The 21464-nt window shown below is 39.5% G+C and overlaps 1 protein-coding gene across 2 annotated transcripts in view; it reads left to right on the top strand.

The window, feature by feature from the left end:
• The window catches only part of GSL04 (glucan synthase-like 4), a 133830-nt gene that overhangs the window by 28494 nt on the left and 83872 nt on the right, over positions 1–21464 (top strand). For both annotated transcript variants that reach the window (XM_010259460.3, XM_010259458.3), the window contains exons 10-16: positions 11497–11631; positions 11712–11788; positions 11901–12051; positions 12152–12238; positions 14937–15062; positions 15148–15265; positions 17261–17589. In XM_010259460.3, the coding sequence (XP_010257762.1) occupies positions 11497–11631; positions 11712–11788; positions 11901–12051; positions 12152–12238; positions 14937–15062; positions 15148–15265; positions 17261–17589 (1023 nt within the window). The remainder of the gene's footprint in view (positions 1–11496; positions 11632–11711; positions 11789–11900; positions 12052–12151; positions 12239–14936; positions 15063–15147; positions 15266–17260; positions 17590–21464) is intronic.

Raw genomic sequence — 21464 nt, 5'->3', positions numbered from 1 at the left:
AACTTGTCTCCCAGCAAAGAGTGTTTGCCTTCTTACATGGTTTGAATCCTATGTATGAATCTATCAGAGTCCAGATTCTTAGTTCTAAGGATCTTCCATCAGTTCAGGAAGTTTATGCTCTTGTACAATTTGAAGAGAGCAGAAGGAATTTGATGAACAACCCAGGTGGGGATGCAGTTGTGTTGGCAGCAAAAAGGGGTGTCTCTACTAGTGTGGGAACCTCTTCCAAGAAAGGAGATCTCCAGAAAAGAATAGAGGATAAAGACAAATTGTGGTGCACTCATTGCCAGAAACCCCGACACACCAGAGATACATGCTGGGATCTTCATGGGAAACCAAAATGGGCTCAAGATCTGAATAAGAAGCAAGGTTCATATGTGAATAAAAGGTCCGGACAGCAAGGTACAAAGAAATACACCACGGCCAACATGGCTACTTGGGAGAATCAACCCTCCATCCACACTGTGACTCAGACACATCTCTCTAGATCTGACCTAAGGGAGGATATTATGAATTCCTCCCGTGACCATTTAGAGCTCTATGGTAGAGCAATTCGTCAGATGGATGCTCCTCCCTCAACCTCATTTGCATCTACGTCTGGTAACTCTGCCACAACTTTCCGTGTTGCTTCTCACACCCTTGACTCTCCATGGATCATTGATTCTGGAGCATCAAAACACATGACTGGTACGTCCTCTTACTTTCAAACCTATCACCTTCTTTTTGGAAGAGACAAGGTGAGACTAGCTGATGGATCATACACGCCATAGCTGGTCAAGGAACCATCTCTCTTCCCCTTGGCCTTACCCTCTCTGATGTCCTACATGTTCCGAAATTTCCCATTAATTTCTTCTCTGTTAGTAGTGTCACTAATTTCTTAAACTGCTCAGTGACTTTTTTCCCTTCTCATTGTGTGATTCAGGATCTAGCCTCGGGGAGGACGATTGGTAGGGGACGTATGGTTGATGGACTTTACATGCTGGAGAATAAGGCTGGTCTTCATGTTACAGAGTCTATGAGTCAGTCCTGTAAGAGTCAAGTTTATTTATGTCATTGTCGCCTTGGTCATTTGTCTTTTGAGTCTTTAAAAGTTGTGTTTCCAGAAATGTTTAAGTCAGTGCCTGTTTCAGATTTCTCTTGTCAAATGTGTCAGTTGAGTAAACATTGTAGAACTCATTTTCTTCAATAGAATAGTAAATCTGAATTTCCCTTTCGCATTGTTCATTCTGATGTATGGGGCCCTATTACTTTACCATCTGAGAGTGGTTACAAGTATTTTATTACCCTCATTGATGATTATTCTAGATATACTTGGGTATATCCCATGCGAACCAGGGAGGAAGTACCAAAAATTATCCAAGATTTTCAGCGGATGGTCTTCGCTCAATTTCAAACTGAAATCCAAATTTTTCAGTCAGATAATGCGAAAGATTATTTTCATAGTGATCTCATGGAATTCTTTGCTTCGCGTGGTTCACTTCACCGTAGCTCTTGTGCCCGAACACCACAACAAAATGGTGTTGCTGAACGAAAGAACCGCCATCTCCTTGAAGTGGCCCGAGGTTTACTACTCCATATGAATGTCCCCAAACGGTTTTGGCTTGAGGCTGTCCTTTGTTCTACCTACCTCATTAACCGTATGCCCTCTCGTTGGTTAGAGTGCAAGGCCCCACATCAGCTTTTCTTCCCTAAGGCCCCCCTTTTTCCCATTCCTCCTCGTGTATTTGGTTTTCGATGCTTTGTCCAAAATCTGTCTTCCATTCGTGGGAAATTGCATTCTCGTGCTATTCCTTGCATATTCCTTGGTTACTCCTTCACTCAAAAGGGATACTGTTGTTTTGATCATGTTTCTCGAAAATTCTATGTCTCCATGGATGTCTCTTTCTTTGAGGACGAGCCTTTCTTTCATGTTTCTCCTCAGGAGGAGTGTAGGCATGAGGAGAAACTGGTTCAGCTCCCTCCTCTTTCTGATCCTCCGCCTTTTCGTGTCTTCTTCCGTCGTCGCAAAGGCCAACCAAATTCAAGAACTGTGGAGAATCCTGAAACTGTGCCTCCAGTGCCATCAAACTCCTCGGGGGAGGATCATACTCACTCAGGTAACTTGACTCCCAATGATGTTCCTGATTCTATTGCAATTGATACCTCTGTTGCTAATGACCTTGATCTCCCTATTGCTCACAGGAAAGGTGTTAGATTGTGCACCACTAAACACCCCATTTCCAACTTTGTTTCATATGAGAACATTTCACCCTCTTTTCGTGCTTTCTTTACCTCGATTGACAGTGTCCCTATCCCCAAGAATGTGGCAGAAGCTCTTTCAGTACCTGAATGGACAGATGCCATGAAGGAAGAAATTAATGCCCTTTATGAAAATGGCACATGGGAACTTGTAGATCTTCCTAAGGGAAAGGATCCAGTTGGATGTAAATGGGTGTTCACTGTCAAACATAGGGCCGATGGAACGGTGGAGAGGTATAAAGCTCGCTTAGTGGCAAAGGGGTTTACTCAAGTGTACGGAGTTGATTATGCAGAAACTTTTGCCCCTCTTGCCAAGATGAATTCCATTAGAGTTCTATTCTCTCTTGCTGCTAATCTGGATTGGGATCTACATCAACTTGATATCAAGAATGCATTCTTGAATGGTGATCTTGAAGAGGAAGTTTACATGATTCAACCCCCTGGTTTCCTGGCTCAAGGCAATGAATAGAAGGTGTGCAAGTTGAAGAAGTCTTTATACGGGCTGAAACAATCACCAAGAGCTTGGTTCAGTAGATTCCATGTTGCGGTTCAGCAGAAAGGATACAAGCAATGTCAATCAGATCACACACTATTTGTGAAAAGAGGAGAAGGTAAAATGGCTGCTTTAATAGTATATGTTGATGATATAATTGTTACTGGTGACTGGAAGGATGAAATACAGAGATTGAAGAGTTTCCTTGCAACTCAGTTTGAAGTGAAGGATCTAGGGCCTCCCATATACTTCCTTGGAATTGTAGTTGCCCGCTCAAAAATGGGTATCTTCATTTCCTAAAGGAAATATGTCCTAGATTTACTTCAGGACACTGGAAAGATGGGAGTGAAGCCAGTTGACTCTCCCATTGATCCCAACCATAAATTAGGTGACAACCAAGGTGAACCTCTCAAGAATGTGAAACAGTTTCAGAGGCTTGTAGGGAGATTGTTATATCTTTCTATGACCCGCCCAGACATTGCTTATGCTGTTGGTGTTTTCAGTCAGTTCATGCATGCACCTAGGTCCACTCATCTTGAAGCAACAGAAAGAAGCCTTCGATATCTAAAAGGGTTTCCTGGTGCTGGCTTGTTATTTCAAAGACATGGGCATTTGAAAGTTGAAGTTTATACAAATGCAGATTGGGTTGGATCTCAAAATGACAGAAAGTCTACTAGTGGCTACTGCACCTTTATAGGAGGGAACCTTGTTACCTGGAGAATTTAAAAGCAAAATGTGGTGGCTAGATTCAGTGCTGAAGCTGAATATCGTGCAATCACTCACGGAATAGAGGGTCTAGTATACCACTTCAACGACCACCACAGCACCGGTCAGAGGCATTCTCACCTCCAAGCCCTCAAAACGGCAACTCCTTTTCAGCCTGTAGAGAAGGTTGGCCGAATGGCCCATAGGCTGTTTATTCTTTCTTGTTATTTATGTTTTTCTATAATGGGCCTTATTCTGGGCCCATCCTGTCTATATTAAGTTCTTTGTAAATTCTTGCCCAACTAAGGGCCTCCATGTAATTATTCAAACCTATCTTAATAAAATAGTGTTAGGGTGCTGAGAGAGGTTGGGTTCGAAACTCTCATTCTCAGACCCTCATTGCCGAACTCTCATGCTCTCCTCTCTTCAGTTTTCTTCATGGTATCAGAGCAGGCCTGAACTTCAATATTCTAGGGCTGGAAGCTTAGGCTCGTGTTGCCTGATTCTTGGAGGTCATTGGAAGTGCCCAGGACTTGAATCTCTTGGAGAAGTGGTTCGGTGACCAGGAAGAATCAGAGAAAAAAAGGAAGGGGAACAACTCAGTTCTGGTTTGAAGCTCTAAACTGTAAGTTGTGCTCAGATTTCTGGGTTATTTTCTGATGTGTTTGGACTGTTGAAGTGTCCGAAAATTTCTGGTTGTTCTGTACAACTTTCGGCTGTGTTTGGACTGTTGAAGTGTCCGAAGATTTCTGGTTGTTCTGTACTATCTTCGGCTGCCATTGAATCTGGTTTAACCCAGAAATTTCTGGGCTGTGTTTGGACTCCCTCTTGGACTGTCAAAACTGCCGAAACATCCTTGTAACAAGGCTGTGGATTGTTACTTATATTTGGCTGTTTTTGGGGGGCTGTACGAACTGTTCTTGAGGCCTTTTTTTCTTTTTTGACAGTGGGGTTGTCTCTATTGCCCACACTGTGTTTGTAAAGAGGCTTTTTTCAGCAATACCAATTGGCATTTACTCTTCTTGGTTATTTCTTTGGTGGTTACCTTGAAGTCCAGATTTAAAAAGGTACTTCGGCTGAGTGCTCAGTGCCTAGAAGTTTTTGTTTACTTCTTGAAGGCTGAACTCAGTGTATTGCCTTCTTGTGGTCGGCTGAACTCAGTGTGTTGCTTTCTTGTGGTCGGCTGAACTCTGTTCTTGCTTGTCCTCATTCAGTATACTTGTAGAAGTCATCTGAAATCATGTTTGGAGTGCTTACATGATGTACTCCTCAGAGTATGAAAACAAAAGTGGTGCTGAATATGGACTGGTTCAGGGGACTCCAAGTGATTCCTTATTGACTGTGACCATAGTTAAACTAGATGGAACTAATTATCTGGCATGGTCACAATCAGTAAAGATTCATGTATGTAGTAGAGGAAAGTGGGGGTTCATTTCCGGGAGTAAGAAGGCTCCCCCAGAAGATGATCCATCCTACGAGAAGTGGATGCAAGAAAATTACACTGTCATTGGGTGGCTTGTGAATTCAATGCAGCCACAAATCAGCCAACACTACATATGGATGAATTCAGCAAAAGAAATTTGGGACAGTGTTGCAGAAACCTATTCCCAAAAACTCAATGTGGCCTGGGCATATAAATTAAGAAGTGATGTAAAGAATTTAAGGCAAGGGGAGAAACCTCTTGCTGTATATTTCTCAACCCTGAAGTCCCTATGGCAAGAGATTGACCTAATAGAAGCTGTAACTTGGGACACCACCAATGATGCAGAGACCTACAGAAAATTGGTTGAAAGGAACAAGGTTTTTGAGTTCTTAACTGCACTAAACCCAGAATATGATATCACAAAACAGAATATTCTTTCCAAGGAGTGTGTCTCTTTGTCACAAGCTTATGCATTGGTGAGTAGTGAAGAGAGTAGAAGGGTTGTCCAAGTTCAAGGGGCTGATATTAATGATCACTTTGCCAATATGGGGATTAAACCTAAAGGGAATGCTGGAACTTCTGGTGGCACAAGAAAGAAAGAAGTTATATGTGAGTACTGCAAGAAGCCGAAGCACACCGAAGACAAGTGCTGGAAATTACATCCTAATCTTGTTCCCATTCGGTTTCAGAAAAAACATGATAGTAAAAGATCAGGAAGTGCAAATGTAACTGCCGGGCCAGATAGTGAAGAGATGTCTGCTTCTGCACAGTTGGCAGCCATGAGAGCAGAATATGAAAAGTTTGGGAAGATGATCAGTCAGCTGGGTGATGTGACTTCTCCTTCCAACCCTATAGGAAATCCTGCTTCTTCTGCATTTGATCATTCAGGTATAAGGGCTTCTGCCAATCATGCTACCACTTCAGGTAATCCCAAAATCCCTTGGATTATTGACTCAGGTGCTTCTGACCATATGACCAATCTTTCTATCTTGTTTGTTTCATATGACTTGTTTCCTGGACGTGATAAAATCACTTTAGCTGATGGTTCACTTGCCCCTTTCTCTGGTAAGGGAACCATCAAGGCTACGGATTCCTTGTTCCTACCTTCTGCCCTTCATGTACCTAAACTAAATACAAATTTGTTGTCTGTAAGTAGTTTAACCAAGTCACTAAACTGTTGTGTAACATTTTTTCTTCCTACTATGTTTTTCAGGATCTGGAATCTCAGAAGGTGATTGGGAGTGGCCATGAGGCGAACGGAATATACCTGCTTGATACTCCGGGACAATGCATTGATCATCTTGGGAATGTTGCTCTCGGATCTGTTTCTTCAGAGTCTGTTAGTCGGATTATGTTGTGTCATCGTCGTTTTGGTCATTTGTCTTTTTCTGCTTTGAGTCATCTATTCCCTGAACTGTTTAAGGGAATTAGTTTGTCCAGTCTTCATTGTGAGTCTTGTGAATTGTCAAAGCATTGTAGAAACAATTATCCTTTGAGCAATAAAATATCTTCTTCTCTTTTTAATATTGTGCACTCTGATGTGTGGGGGCCTTACCACTTACCCTCCATGGGTGGCTACAAATATTTTATCCTGTTTATTGATGACTTTTCTCGGTTCACTTGGATATTCCTGATGAAATCCCGTGATGAAGTTTGAAGACTTGTAAGACAATTCCATGAATTTGTTCTAACCCAATTTGATACCAGAATTAAAATCTTCAGATTTGACAATGCAAAAGAATACTTTGAGAAGAACCTATCCTGCTATCTCTCTGACATGGGGGTTATTCATCAAAGCTCTTGTGCTAGGACCCCAGAACAGAATGGGGTTGCTGAGAGGAAAAATAGGCATATTATTGAAGTTGCAAGAAGTATCTTATTTGCCTCACATGTTCCTACAAGGTTTTGGGGTGATGCTGTTCTTACTGCTACCTACCTTATAAACCGTATGCCATCCAGTGTTTTGGGGTTTAAGTCTCCCTTCAATCTCCTTCATCCGGACAAGGACCTTTTTCCTGTCCATATTCGTGTCTTTGGCTGCACCTGTTATGTACATGTTCCAAGTGTCCAAAGGCATAAATTTGAACCCAAAGCTCAAAAGTTTATCTTCCTTGGTTATTCTCCCACACAGAAGGGTTATTGTTGTTTTGATCCAAAGACTGGCACTCGGTATGTCTCAATGGATGTCACCTTTGATGAGCTTTCCCCCTTTTATGGTTCCTCTCCAGAAGGACATTGTCCACAGGGGGAGGATTTGTCACAGGTGTTTGCTCTTCCTCTTCCTGTCCCTGTTGAGTCTCTTGATGTGTCTGCTTCTCTTTCAAATGTTTCAAGGGTGGATTAGTCATTCCATTCTCCCTGTCCCAGTGTTCTTCCCTCTTTACCTCCTCGTCCTATCCTCAATCCCAAGGTGTATCAAAGGCAAAGATCCAGAAATGTGCAGGTTGTTTCTTCTACAATACATGAGCCTCATACACTTGCAGTCACAGAAGAGACAACTAGTACTGTTTCAGCACCTCTGGAGTCATCATTCCCTGACCTTGATATTCCCATTGCTGTTAGGAAAGGAAAACGGAAGTGCACTACATACTGTATTTCCAAACACCTTTCTTACAGTTTTCTTTCACCTTCATACTTTGCCTATCTCTCTTTTGTTGCTTCTAACCCTATTCCTTGGTCTGTGTCAGAAGCTCTTAAGATTCCAGAATGGAGGGATGCTATGAGATCTGAAATTGTTGCCCTACACAGGAATGGCACATGGGAAGTGGTGGATTTGTCTGAAGGGAAGGATCCTGTCGGTTGCAAGTGGATCTTTACTATCAAATACCGAGTTGATGGCACCATTGAAAGGTACAAGGCCAGACTGGTTGCAAAAGGCTATAAACAGACATATGGGATTGATTATTTGGAGACCTTTGCACCTGTTGCCAAGATGACATTTGTGAGGGTTCTTCTATCTTTAGCTGCTCACTTTGACTGGCCCCTTTATCAATTGGATGTGAAGAATGCATTTCTGAATGGTGAATTACATGAGGAGGTTTATATGTCTCTTCCTCTAGGGATGTATGGAACTGATATGAAATGGAAGGTATGCAGGCTGAAGAAATCTCTTTATGGACTAAAAAGTACCCTAGAGCATGGTTTGAGAGATTTAGAACAACACTTGTTAACTTTGGTTATGTGCAGACACAGTCCGATCATACTCTTTTTGTGAAGAGTAGTGGATCTCTGGAAGTATACCTCATTGTGTATGTAGATGATATTGTAGTGACTGATAATGTTGTTTCAGGAATTCATGATCTAAAATCTTTTCTCCATACAGAGTTTGAGATTAAAGATTTGGGGGAATTGAGATACTTTCTTGGCATAGAAGTGGCTCGATCCCAGGATGGGATTCTTATCTCCCAAAGGAAGTATGTTCTTGACTTGCTCTCTGAAACTAGAAAGATGGGTGCTAGACCAGTTACTACTTCTATTGATATGAGTCATAAACTCTCAGCCTTAGAAGGGACATTGTTAGAAGACAAAGGAATCTTTCAGAGACTTCTTGGGAAACTTTTGTACCTATGCATGACTCGGCCAGATATTGCATATGCAGTCAGTTGCATTAGCCAATTCATGCATGCTCCTCGAGACACTCATATGGCAGCAGCAGAGACAATCCTATGTTATTTGAAGGGCTCCCCAGGAAAGGGTATTCTGTTTGCCAAGCATGGTCATATGAAACTTGAAGCCTACACTGATGCTGACTGGGCCGGAAATATTGATGACTGAAGATCTACTTCTGGGTATTGCAGCTTGGTGGCTGGTAATGTTGTTTCTTGGAGAAGCAAGAAACAATCGGTTGTTGCTCGGTCTTCTGCTGAAGCTGAATACAGGGCCATGGCACATGAAGTTTCTGAATTATTATGGCTAAAATCATTGATGGAAGAACTTGGGGTTGAATATGACAAGCCAATGATATTGTACTATGATAATCAGGCTGCCATCAACATTGCTCACAACCCAGTGCAACATGATAGAACCAAGCATATTGAAGTTGATCGACACTTCATTAGGGAAAAGGTCTCTTCGGGTGAAGTGTGTTTTCCTTTCATCACATCTAAAGGACAGTTGGCAAATTTTCTCACCAAAGGCATTTCCAAGGAAAACGTCAGCATGATACCAGCAAGCTTGGCATGATTGACATCTATGCTCAGCTTGAGGGGGAGTGTGGAGAAGGTGGGCCGAATGGCCCATAGGCTGTTTATTCTTTGTTGTTATTTATGTTTTTCTATAATGGGCCTTATTCTGGGCCCATCCTGTCTATATTAAGTTCTTTGTAAATTCTTGCCCAACTAAGGGCCTCCTTGTAATTATTCAAACCTATTTTAATAAAATAGTGTTAGGGTGCTGAGAGAGGTTGGGTTCGAAACTCTCATTCTCAGACCCTCATTGCCGAACTCTCAAGCTCTCCTCTCTTCAGTTTTCTTCACAGCCCTTTATCGAGTCTTCAATCAGGTCAACTGTAGGATGATGAAACCTACTGTGAAGCTGGCAGCGAACCCAGGAAGAAGACAGCCACAAGAAAACATGAGACCTTATTGCTCTGGTACCATGTGAATAAACCCTAGTTGATTCTAGGTCAAAGTGGAGAAGAAGAAAGAAGAAAGAAAAGAGAAATAAGAAGAAGGAGAGAAGAAGAGTGTTCGGCCAGACTAGAAGAGAGAATGTGAAAAATCACTCTCCTAGCTGACCCACTTGAATTTTATTCATAAAACTTAGAGTTACAAGAAAGACAATTCTGTCCCTCATAGAAGATGGGATACATAGCTTAAACTCAGATACAATAGACCTTTCACTCTCAAGAAGATACACCAGAATGACCAAAATACCCCTGACTCGAGCATTCTAACATTATATATATATATATATATATTTGATGTTCAGTTTCTGTCATATTACTCCGAAGAATTAGTCTATTTAACTCTTTTATGTACTCCTTTACACTCTTTTTTCATTGCCTTAAATTCTGCACCTTTTGGTAAAGAGTTTTCTCATAATCCAGTGGTAAGAATTGTAAAGCTTGCACTATTTGGTCTTTCCATCACTGGTTGTTATTCCTTTCTTGCTGATCACCATCTGATTGCTCAATGTCTTTTTCACTTGATTTCACTAAGAATGTTAGTGAGCTGTTCATAAATTCTAGGAGCTTGTCTTCTTCATTCCAACTCCAAATCACTTGCTATGTCACCATCCCTAGCATCATTTTGAGCTACAAGAACTTTCTCACCACTTGATGTGGATGGAAAAACAACTTATATGCAAAACTTTAAGTGTACAACAATAATTACAACAATACTAAGCTGAAAATAAGAAAACAAGTTGGATCCTTAGGGATTTTAGGCCAAGGTTTAGCATGTCGGTGTCGGTGGAAACGTCAATTGTCCAAATATAAGAAACATGCCAGAAATGTCGAAAATGTCAATGTTAGGTTGCTTCTTTGCAACTTGGGGGATAAAGGTTCAAATCTTGGAAACAACCTCTCTGTATGTGTAGGGGTAAGGCTGCATACATCTGTCCCTCCCCAGATCCCTCATTGGCGGGTGCCTTGTGCATTGGGCTGGCCTTTTTTTCTTGTACTACACATAGTACTGGTAGTGTTCACAGGGAAATGTGTTGATTCCAATAAAATTTCATGTTGCTACCCATGGAAGTAGAAATGAAAATATGTTGTGGAAACTATCTCTTGTACTCCACATAATGTTGTCGATTCTAGTAAAATTTTGTGTCACTACCCATGGAAATGGAAATATGTTGTGAAAATATTAGAGACCTTAGGGACATTTCAAACCATGTTTTAGACCTGAATCTGAAGTAGAACTCCTCTTGGAACAGTTCCGTGACAGTAACAATGGTGTTAATCTGGCCTCTTGCATAGACACACAATGATAAAGGGATTGAAAGGCACCAAAATGGGTTGACTCCTCAAAACCCAAGCTCCAAATGCTTCAAAACCCTAGCTGGAGCTGAGCTACAACTTAAGAAGGAGAGAAAAAAAAACCAAAAGACCACTTCAGAAATATTTACACATAAACCCCTAGAATGGCTTGCTGGAGAAGCCAACTAAAATATTTACACATAAGCCCCTAGAATGTTCTCCCTTCACTAACAATTTCTCAAGAACAAAACTAACTTCAAACAAACTCCCAAAAGATAACTTCTACTACAAAAACACTCAAGAGACCAAAACCCAACAGATGCACACCCAAACCCAGCTCCCCTTGACCAGAATATGGCTTATAAAATGATGAAAATACCCTAGGTTCCAAATTGACTACAAAGCTTCCCATGACAACTATTTGGAGATCCTACTACAAAAATGAACTCAAACATATTTACATCTCTTTTTTCTTTATTCTTTTATTCTTTTTCTTTTTTGGGCTCATCACGTAATCTAGCATAGAAAGCAATGCTTCCCTATTATGTATATTACTATGTATCAATTGAGAATCAGTAGATAGAGTAGCTTAGCATTGTTGCAACAATAACTGAATCAAGAAATCTGTTAATTTTCCTCTTAATGCTATTAAATATGTTTCCTCTGCTAACCAAAATGAACTTTATGTGTTCTCTATGTTATTTTTCCTTCTTTCAGATGGCACATGAATTGTATGGTGTGTTATCTGGTGGTTTAAGCATTACAGAGGAAAATAAAATCCCAGCATATGGAAGAGGAGCTGAGTCTTTCCTTGAGAAAGTAGTTACCCCAATATACAGGGTTATATTTGAGGTGCTTTATCTCCTGACTATTGTATCTTCTTGCATAAATATTTCTATTTAGATTCTAAGTCTGGTTTTTGAAAACTGAAGGAGGCAACTAAGGAAGAAAGTGGATTGGGTGATCATTCTAAATGGAGAAACTATGATGATTTGAACGAGTTTTTCTGGTCGGCATCTTCTTTCTGCTTATGTTACCTTTTCTATTTCTTTACACTGCAATGCTACTTTCCTTAAAAAAGCTGGGAATTTGGGAGAATCATTGCTGATTAACTCTTGCAGGTCTCTTGATTGCTTCCAGCTTGGTTGGCCCCTCTATCTGGATCATGATTTCTTCCGCACACAGCCTTTCGGAGATGGTCATGTTACAAATGCTTCACTTACAGATACAGAAGAAAATATGAAGAAAGAAGAAAAGGAAGAAGTAAAGATAGTAAGTTGTCTTTTTACACTTACCATAGACAGTAGATTTATTGGATTCCTTCCAGCTTAGTTGGCCCCTCTGTCTGGATCATGATTTCTTCCGCACACAGCTTTTTGGAGATGGTCATGATACAAATGCTTCACTTACAGCTACAGAAGAAAACAGGAAGAAAGAAGAAAAGGAAGAAGTAAAAATAGTAAGTTGTCTTGTTACACTTACCCTAGACAGTAGATTTATTGGATTCTAGTAAAAATCTTCAGAGAAAAAGTTGAAATTACATAATACCTTTCATGCTCAATTTGCTCAAAATGGTAGGGAGCTTATATGAGTTATACTTTTTATTAAAACCTTACTAAACTTTCAAATAAACTCCCTAAAATATCCTAGGATATCCATACGTTTTAAGACCAAAATCTACTAATTTTATTTCCTATAATACCATGGTTCCACATTCCACTATAACTCACATGTGGGTTAACCAAATGAAGTGGGATTTAAACCATAAATACTATGTTTTTGGGTGATTCAGGTTATGGGGTCCATGTGGGAAAGCTTTGACTTTGGCCATTGACCAATGTTTACAATCTACACATTCTAGAAACTGTATTTTGGATTGATGAAGGCCTTCCTCTGGACTAATCTTCATGAAATTTTTATGGATGCTTCTATAAGAACTCTATCATTCCAAAAATTCATTTTAATCCAACAGCTGCACGAGAGGAATTAATCCTGCAAATTCTGTCCAGAGTTTGGACTATTATGCATAACTGTTTTCTCTTGCATTATCTTTTTCGATTTAGAAAATGCTTGCTGAAATCTGTTTTTCCACTTTGACAGTAGTTTTAAGGAATAAAGAACACTCCTAATAAGGGGCTGCATTGAGCTAAGCAGTCCTGACATAATGGTGTAGTTTTCTGTACCCACTTTTCATAAGAAGGATAAGAAGAATCAGGTGCTTTCGTCTTTCTTTGTTCATTTCTTAGGGAACAGGTGATATATCATTCTGGATTTAAAGACACACACAGGGAAAATTTAGGGGTTAATTCATGGTTACTGTTTATGGTGGGTAGGATTGTTAATCTCAGTCTTTATAGTGTCTTTCTTTGAAGTTGAAAGTGCATGCATGGTGAAATCTCATTATGAGCCGATTGTAACATTTACATTTTTATTTAATGAATTTCCTCTTTATTTACCATAAAACATTTACATGGTAAAATCTCTGTAGTGTCTGAAGGCAATCATGCAGTCCAAGCAAAGAAGAAGATAGTGAGAAAACTGAGAGCTGGGAGCCAAAAGTTAGTGTAGGTGGCTGCTCCACACATTATTATATCAGGGCAACCATAAGAGAGGGTAAAAGGACATATTTATCACTGATTACAAAAGAAGCATGTAAACAGTACAGACAAACATCATAGACAACACTCCCCCTCAATTTGGGTTATAGATGTCAATTATTCCCAACTTGTTACAAAGCTCACTATGATGAGGAATAGCTAAACCCTTATTAAGTACATTGGCTAGTTGATTTGCAGAGTTACAAAAGGAATGCATATTTCACCCATTTCTATCTTCTCTATAATAAAATGCTTATCCAGTTTGATGTGCTTGGTTCTGTCATAGAGGACCAGATTATGAGCAATGTTGATGGCTGCCTTGTTGTCACAGTAGAGGGACATGGGTTTAATAGCAGGAAAGACTAACTATTGGAGCATATTCTTCACCATAACAACTCAGAAACTCCATGTGCCTTGGCACAATATTCAGCCTCTGCACTTGACTGAGCAACTACTGTTTGCTTCTTACCCCTCCATGTAACAAGATTACCACCAATAAATGCACAGTAACTTGAGGTGGACCTTCTATCATTAGTAGAGCTGGCCCAATTGGCATTAGTATAAGCTTCAACTCTTAGATGCCCATTGTTCGCAAACAAGATACCTCTCTCCGGATGCTTCTTTAAGTACTTGAGGACCCTTAGATTTGTACTGCAACGAATGTAGCCTGAATGTTTTTCAAAGTCACACAAATGTAGATTGAAATGATACCCAATTCATTAACACTGGTTCAACACTTTAGTTGTTCGAAACATCAAGGGAAAAGGAGAAACTGTTGGGGTGGAAAATATAGAGATAAACAAGAGGTTGTGTCATCATATAACATGAGACTTGATTCCAATGAGTCTAAGTAGTCCCATGGATCAAAATCTTCTGATCTCATCGATTGAAAAACCTTCTTATGGTCATATGCATTAGAAAAGTCCAATATGACTTTTTTATGATTATTTTACCATAAAATTATAAAACCAATAAAGTTCCTTAAATCCAATTTGAGTTCACCATCAGAAAATCTTGAAGTCCTTAAAATATTAGAATAGAGGTTTTTCTCAAGAACTGCAAGTTACTAGAAAACCTGTTAATGACAACAGATTTCTAGTGTCACAAAACTTGGCAAAGCATGTAGGAAATTTGGGAAGATATTGGGTCAACTGAACTATTCACTTTGTATTTATGGCATTACAAATAAAAACCGAATGCCACTCTTACAAGTTTATAACTTAATATTACCACACCTTTTTGGTACTTTCACAAGTATTATGAGAAAGTATTTTAAGCTAGGACTTTGTTAAGAAGGGACATTGCACACGTAAAGTTTGTGTTCCTTTGTGTGTGTGTGTGTGTGTGTGTGTGTGTTGGAGAGGAGCATAGCTTTATTTTTTTGGTGTGTTTAAGAAGAGTAAGTTATTCTTTTGAATAATTTTTTTGGACCTACTGATTAGTTACTTAATGCGCAATTGGCAAGATTAAGCCCTAGATCTTTTCTAAAGTTTCCCAATATGTTTCTCATTGTTATTGTATTTGCTTTAAACTAATGTCTTCTTCTCATGCTGATTTCAGACTAGTCCAAAGGAAGATCACAAAAAACAATGGCTAGGGAAAACAAATTTTGTGGAGATTCGTTCATTTTGGCACCTTTTTAGGAGTTTCGATAGGATGTGGACATTTTTTATTTTAGCTCTTCAGGTACAAGTTATGTAGTGTGAAAGGGGTGAGTCTGCTCTTTCTTATGGATTTTCTATATTGCTGAATTCTTTCTGTTGGTACCTAGGCAATGATAATAATGGCATGGCATGGCCTGGAATCCCCATTTCAATTTTATGATGCAGAAGTACTTGAAGATATCATGAGCATCTTCATAACTTCCGCAATTCTTAATCTCGTCAAAGGTATTATTCTTGTTGTTCAATAGTTGTTTGAAGTCATCTCAAAAGGCTAAACAATCAGGATAGTGATGCTTAGATGAATGCCATCGGTATGCTATTTCCATTGATGGAACCATTTATTAATTTTTCTGTATTTAAGCTACTCCTAGGTTCCTTTGAATAACTTAATTTCTGACCCTATCCTTTCTAGTTTTTCCACTCATCCATCTCAGCATATACTTTTTGCCACAACTGTAGTAGGTGATAAAATGAGGGAAAAGTAGACTAAGATGGTTTGGTCACATGCATAGGATACAATCTACAAAGGCCATAAGAAGTGCTGTTGTAAGTTGAAAGGGCTAGAAGGTCTAGCGGCAGATAAAAAAGAACATGGGTTGAAGTAGTAAGAAATGATTTAAGCACTCATAATTTAACAATGGATATGGTACTGAACAGAACGGAATCGCAAAACAGGATTTATGTAACCAACCACATTTAGTTGGGACAAGGCTTAAATGATGTTGTAATTATAGATTAAGAATTGTTTTTGATTGGAAACTTTTCTGGTCCTTAAAATATAATCTACCAGATTTATTGCTTTCAATCATTATAACATGAATGGGACCTTTGTATCCATTTGGAGTGATTCCATGGCAGACGCATTAAGTAATCTTGTTTAAGAGAGAAGTTGTCTATAGGGATCAAATATATTGGGGATATTTGTAATTTGACCAGTTGCATTTAGAAAAAGGAGCAGGATAGATTGGCATTGCTATTCTATTTCTCTCATAATTAATAAAAACTAACATTGTTACCAAGAAAAGAAGAGGCAAGTTGTATATGATGTAATAAGCTTGGTAAGTTTAGGATTCATATTTGTTATCTGTCATTGATGTCGAGAAGGCAAGAGGAAGGAGAGAGAGGAGTGAAACATCGGTGATCCAAAAGTGTGTCATGGTGCCTGCACCAATGTTTTATTAAGATTATTGTTTAAAACATTGTAAAATGACCGAAAAGCCTTAGCCACAAAATACAAGGGTTATAGAATTATAACATTCCCCCTCAAGTTGGGTGATACCAATCATCTTCAACTTGTTATGTAGTTCATTATGACACATTACGCTCTTAGTAAATATATTAACTACTTGCTCCTTAGAGCTTACAAATATAAGGAAGATTTCATCCCTTTCAATCTTCTCATGAATGAAAATGCTTGTCAACTTCTCTATGTTTAGTCCTATCATGTTGAACTGGGTTGTGTGAAATTTTGATGGCTGCCTTGTTCACAATTAAGAGAAATTTAACCTAAAGCTGGAAACCCCAGCTCTACCAGTAAGTTTTTTAACTATATTACTTTACCAATTTCATGTGCCATGGCTTGACATTCTGCCTCAACACTTTCTCTTGCCACTACATTTTGTTTCTGGTTTCTGTCGGTCTTTAGATTTCCACCTATAAAGGTGCAATAATCCATAGTAGATCTCTAATCATCAATGGATCCTACAAAGGTGCAATGACCCCTTTTCACAGTGAGGGCATAACACTGTCTGGATGCTCATTCCTTTGCTTTGTGGCTTGTCCCTTGTCAAACATTTTCCTAATGTTGCTGAAAATGCCAATGGTTAGGACCGTATCCAGTCCACCCCATCCCAAGACACCATAGTTGGCACCAGCATTGGTTGATGGCTTTTTTTTTGCTGTCCATACCATAAATGCTACTTTTTGTAGGTACAGTGCTGTTCCATATCTCCTTTGATGGGAATTGACCTATATCTGATTGTTGCGTCTGGTTGAAGGAGGATTTTACTATTTAAGCTTAATGTGTCCTTGAAGCATTTTTTTCCTTGTGTTCACAGCTATCTCTTATCTCTCTTATTATGTATGCATTATAATAACAAAAAAACTAATTTACCCTAATAATTAGGTATATTGTCGTTAGTTTCTTTATCCAAACCATTTTCTATTCTTGGTAGACTGTAACAACTGTTTTACAAGCTAAAGCAAGGTTTACACTTGCAGCCATTCTTGATATTGTCTTTATGTGGAAAGCAAGGCACTTAATGGACTTCTCTCAGATCCTGAGATATATACTGAAGCTTGTTGTATCAGTGACATGGATCATCATTCTTCCTGTTTATTATGCCGACTCTAGAAGACACTCTACTTGCCATGCCAAACAATATGGGAGTTGGGTTGGAGAATGGTGTGTTTCTTCCTATATGGTGGCAATTGCATTTTATTTGGTGACCAATGCAGTAGGGCTGGTGTTGTTTCTAGTTCCTGCAGTTGGCAGATACATTGAGACCTCAAATCTGTGGGTGTTCACTGTTTTGTCTTGGTGGTCACAGGTATTGCTCAATGTTATTCTGGGATATATTAAGGATTATTAGTTGAATGCACTGTTCTGCTAGTAAATTCATGTATCCTACCAGATTTTTCTTGATTAACAACAATTAAAATTTTATTGATGCACATACAGTCCTGTATATTGCTAAGTGCTAGCTGCTAAGCACTCCTTTAAAAAAGTTGACTATATTTTATTAAGTTGTGTATAATTAAAAATATTTCATAAAGGAAAGTAAAAAGAAAAAGTCATCTATAATGATAAACTTGAAAAAAATAACGGGTTTAAAGAGAAAAATGAATCATATCAAAACAAATCATTTGCATGATATCTATGTACATTTAGATTCAAAGGCTTACATTTATATGAGTATGTAACTATTTCATGTTGTTACCCATAGAAATGAAAATATTTTGTCTAAATATTTAAACATTTTGTCTAAAGAGGTCCGCTACATTAAAAATGGGTGAAATGGACAAATCAGTTGGTAGCTCAATTTCATATGCATTGTCACCAAACCATCTTAGCACTTGACATGGACCAATCTTTTTCTGCTTCAACTTATGGTAGGTCCCAACTGGAAACCTCTCAGGCCGCAAATAAACCATGACTAAATCGTCTTCATGAAACTCTTTCATTCGACGATGCTTATCCTTAGCTTCTTTATACCTTAGATTGCTTTCTTTCAGCTTCTGTCGTATATTCTCTTGAATCTCTCAAATGGATTCAGCTAAAGCTTCGGCATCATCACCACTCGCCGCAACCTTGTTATAGGAGCTAGATCAACAACACTTTTTGGTGACTGACCGTACAAAACCTCAAAAGGAATCTTCCCTGTAAATCTATTAACTGAATCATTGAAGGAAAATTCAGCTTGTGGTAGGATGGGATCCCATTGCTTTAAGTAGTCTCCAACTAGGCTCCTCAACAAGTTGCCTAGGCTTCAGTTAACCACTTCAGTTTGTCCATCTATTTGTGGGTGAAATGTACTGCTATATTGTAGGGTAGTACCCATACACTTCTATAAAGTTCTCCAAAAGTGGCTAAGGAATCTTGTGTCATGATCTGATGTGATAGATCTTGGCAATCCATGCAACCGAACAACTTCTTTGAAAAACAAGTTAGCTACATGAGAAGCATCAGAAGTCTTTTGGCAACCAATAAAGTGGGTCATTTTGGAAAAACGATCAACCATAACAAAAATAGAATCATTACCCCTAGCTGTTCTTGGCAACCCCAACACAAAATCCATAGTAATATCAATTTGCAGTGCTTCTGGTATGGGTAAGGGAAGATACAAACTTGTATTTTGATGCTGCCCCTTAGATGTTTGGCACTCGTGACATCTATCAACATAATAGAACACATCCTTTTGTAGCCTTGGCCAAAAGTACCTTTTGGAGACCATTTCAAGTGTCTTCTTGCGTCCAAAATGTCCCTTGCAATGCAAATCAGCAATCAGTAATGGCCTCAAGGATCCTGATGGAATACATAACCTATTGCCCATGAATAGGTAACCATCATTCCACACAAACTTGGCTTGAATATCCTTGTAGCTTCTACAAATAGGGCCAAAATAAGGGTCATCTTGGTATTGGTCTTTGATGGAGCTGAATCCCACAACATTAGTAGACATTGTTGAAACCAAGTTGTTAAGTTGACTGTTTTTATGTATTGCTGGTTCGGCTGATAAGTGTACATGTTAGTTTGTATTGGGTTTTAAGCTGTTAGGTACTGGGCCTTTGTTATTGGGCCTAAGTCTGTTTAGTGTTTTAAGCAGTCTGGGTGTCCCATCACTAATCAGGGGCATTCCAGACATTTCATGTAACACTGTATTGTAATCTACTATAAATAATAGTACTGTCGACTGGGTTACTCAGTTCGACATTCTCAGCACTTGTTTGCCTTCACCTCTCTTCTACTACTTCAGCTACAATCTTTCAGCAAACATGGTATCAGAGCATTGAGTGATCTTCTGGTTACAGCCGACACCAACTCTTCTCTCTTGCTTGCTTTCTCCTTTTTTTTCTTCTTGGTTTCTGCAGAAAAACCCTAGGGTTGCCGTAGAACAGAACAGGGTTCGAACCTATGGTTTCTCTTGGTTGTAGGACACAAGGGAGGTAAAACCCAGAAGTTGATGCCCTACTGGGCTGCTTCTAGTAGTTAGTAGCCATTTGGCTGCTAAGAGAGGTCTGTATAGGACAGACCTAGGTTGAGGTGAGCACTCTCTACAGTTGCAGAAGTCGAAGCCCAAGTGAAGTCTGCATAGTGCAGTGGTGGAGAGCTCTCAGTTTCAATTGCAGAAGTCGAAGCCCAAGTGAAGTCTGCATAGTGCAGTGTGGAGAGCTCTCAGTTTCAGGTCGGTTACTTGCTCACAGAATTCTTCTTGGTGCTGTAACTAGTCCACTTCAGGACTGTGACCACTTCGGCTAGTCTGAGATAGTGTTATTTACACAAAGTCTGCATCCAAGATGTCTTCAATATCCGGAGAGGTCTCTTCTAGGGATAACAGACCTGGTGGGAGGTCTTCAAATCTGGAGAACCTGAATCTGCACAGCTTGCAGATTACAAGTGTGTTGCTGGATGGATACAACTTCAGGGAGTGGTCCGTTTCTGCAATGCTTTTTATTACTTCCCGTGAACTCACAGGTTATTTAGATGGGAAGAAGAAGGAACCCGAAGTTGGCAGTGTGGAGTATGCAGTGTGGTGCAAGGAGAATGCCACCGTTATGTCCTGGCTGCTTGCTTCTATGACTCCTTGAGTTGCCAGGACTGTTCAACACTTTCCCACAGCAGGTAAGATTTAGGAAAATTTCAACTCTTGCATAATGGCATAAAACTCAACATCATAAGTGGAATACCTCTTTCTAGCATCATTGAGTTTCTCACTAAAGTAATCAACTGGATGGCCTTCTTGTCTAAGGACAGCTCCAATCCCACCATGGGATGCATCACATTCAACTTCAAAGAGCTTGTTAAAATCAGGTAAATCCAATATCCAGCCTTCATTATCCTTATCTTTAGCTCTTGGAAGCTTTTCTCAGCTGTGTGAGTCCAAGTAAACTCACCTCCTTTCAAGCATTCAGTAATGGGTGCCACAATAGTGCTGAAATTCTTTATAAACCGACGATAAAAAGTTGCTAGCCCATGGAAACTACGAATTTCAGTCACGGTCTTTGGTGTTGGCCACTCTTGAATAGCTTGTACTTTTTCTTGATCCACCTCAATGCCCTTGGCTGAAACAACATACCCCAAAAACACCAACCGATCTGTCATAAAATTACACTTATTCAAATTTACATATAGTTGATTTTGTCTCAAGACTTCTAGGATATCTCTCAAGTGTCCTAAGTGGCTGCCATGGTCTTTTCTGTAGATGAGTATGTCATCAAAATAAACTACCACAAACTTCCCCATGAACGACCTTAAAACTTGGCTCATGAACCTCATAAAGGTGCTAGGAGCATTAGACAACCCAAATGGCATAACCAGCCATTCATAAAGACCTTCCTTAGTCTTGAATGTAGTCTTCCACTCATCCCCCTCCCGGATACGAATTTGATGGTATCCACTCTTCAGATCTATCTTTGAAAAAACTTGTGAACCAGCCAATGTGTCTAACATGTCATCAAGGCGGGGTATGAAAAACCTGTATTTAACTATAATTTTGTTAATGGCACGACTGTCAACACACATACTCCAACTACCATCTTTCTTTGGTGTGAGCAAAGCTGGTACAGCACATGGGCTTAAGCTCTCACGGATCATCCCCTTCTTCAACAACTCCGTTACTTGTCGTTGGAGCTCCTCATGCTCCTTAGGGCTCATTCTATAGTGGGGTAGGTTAGGCAATGCTGCTCCCGGCATTAAATCTATATG

The sequence above is a fragment of the Nelumbo nucifera genome, chromosome 3, assembly GCF_055504915.1.
Source record: "Nelumbo nucifera cultivar China Antique chromosome 3, China Antique-T2T, whole genome shotgun sequence".
Classification (NCBI taxonomy): Eukaryota; Viridiplantae; Streptophyta; class Magnoliopsida; order Proteales; family Nelumbonaceae; genus Nelumbo; species Nelumbo nucifera.
This window is presented reverse-complemented; position numbering and strand designations above follow the sequence as displayed.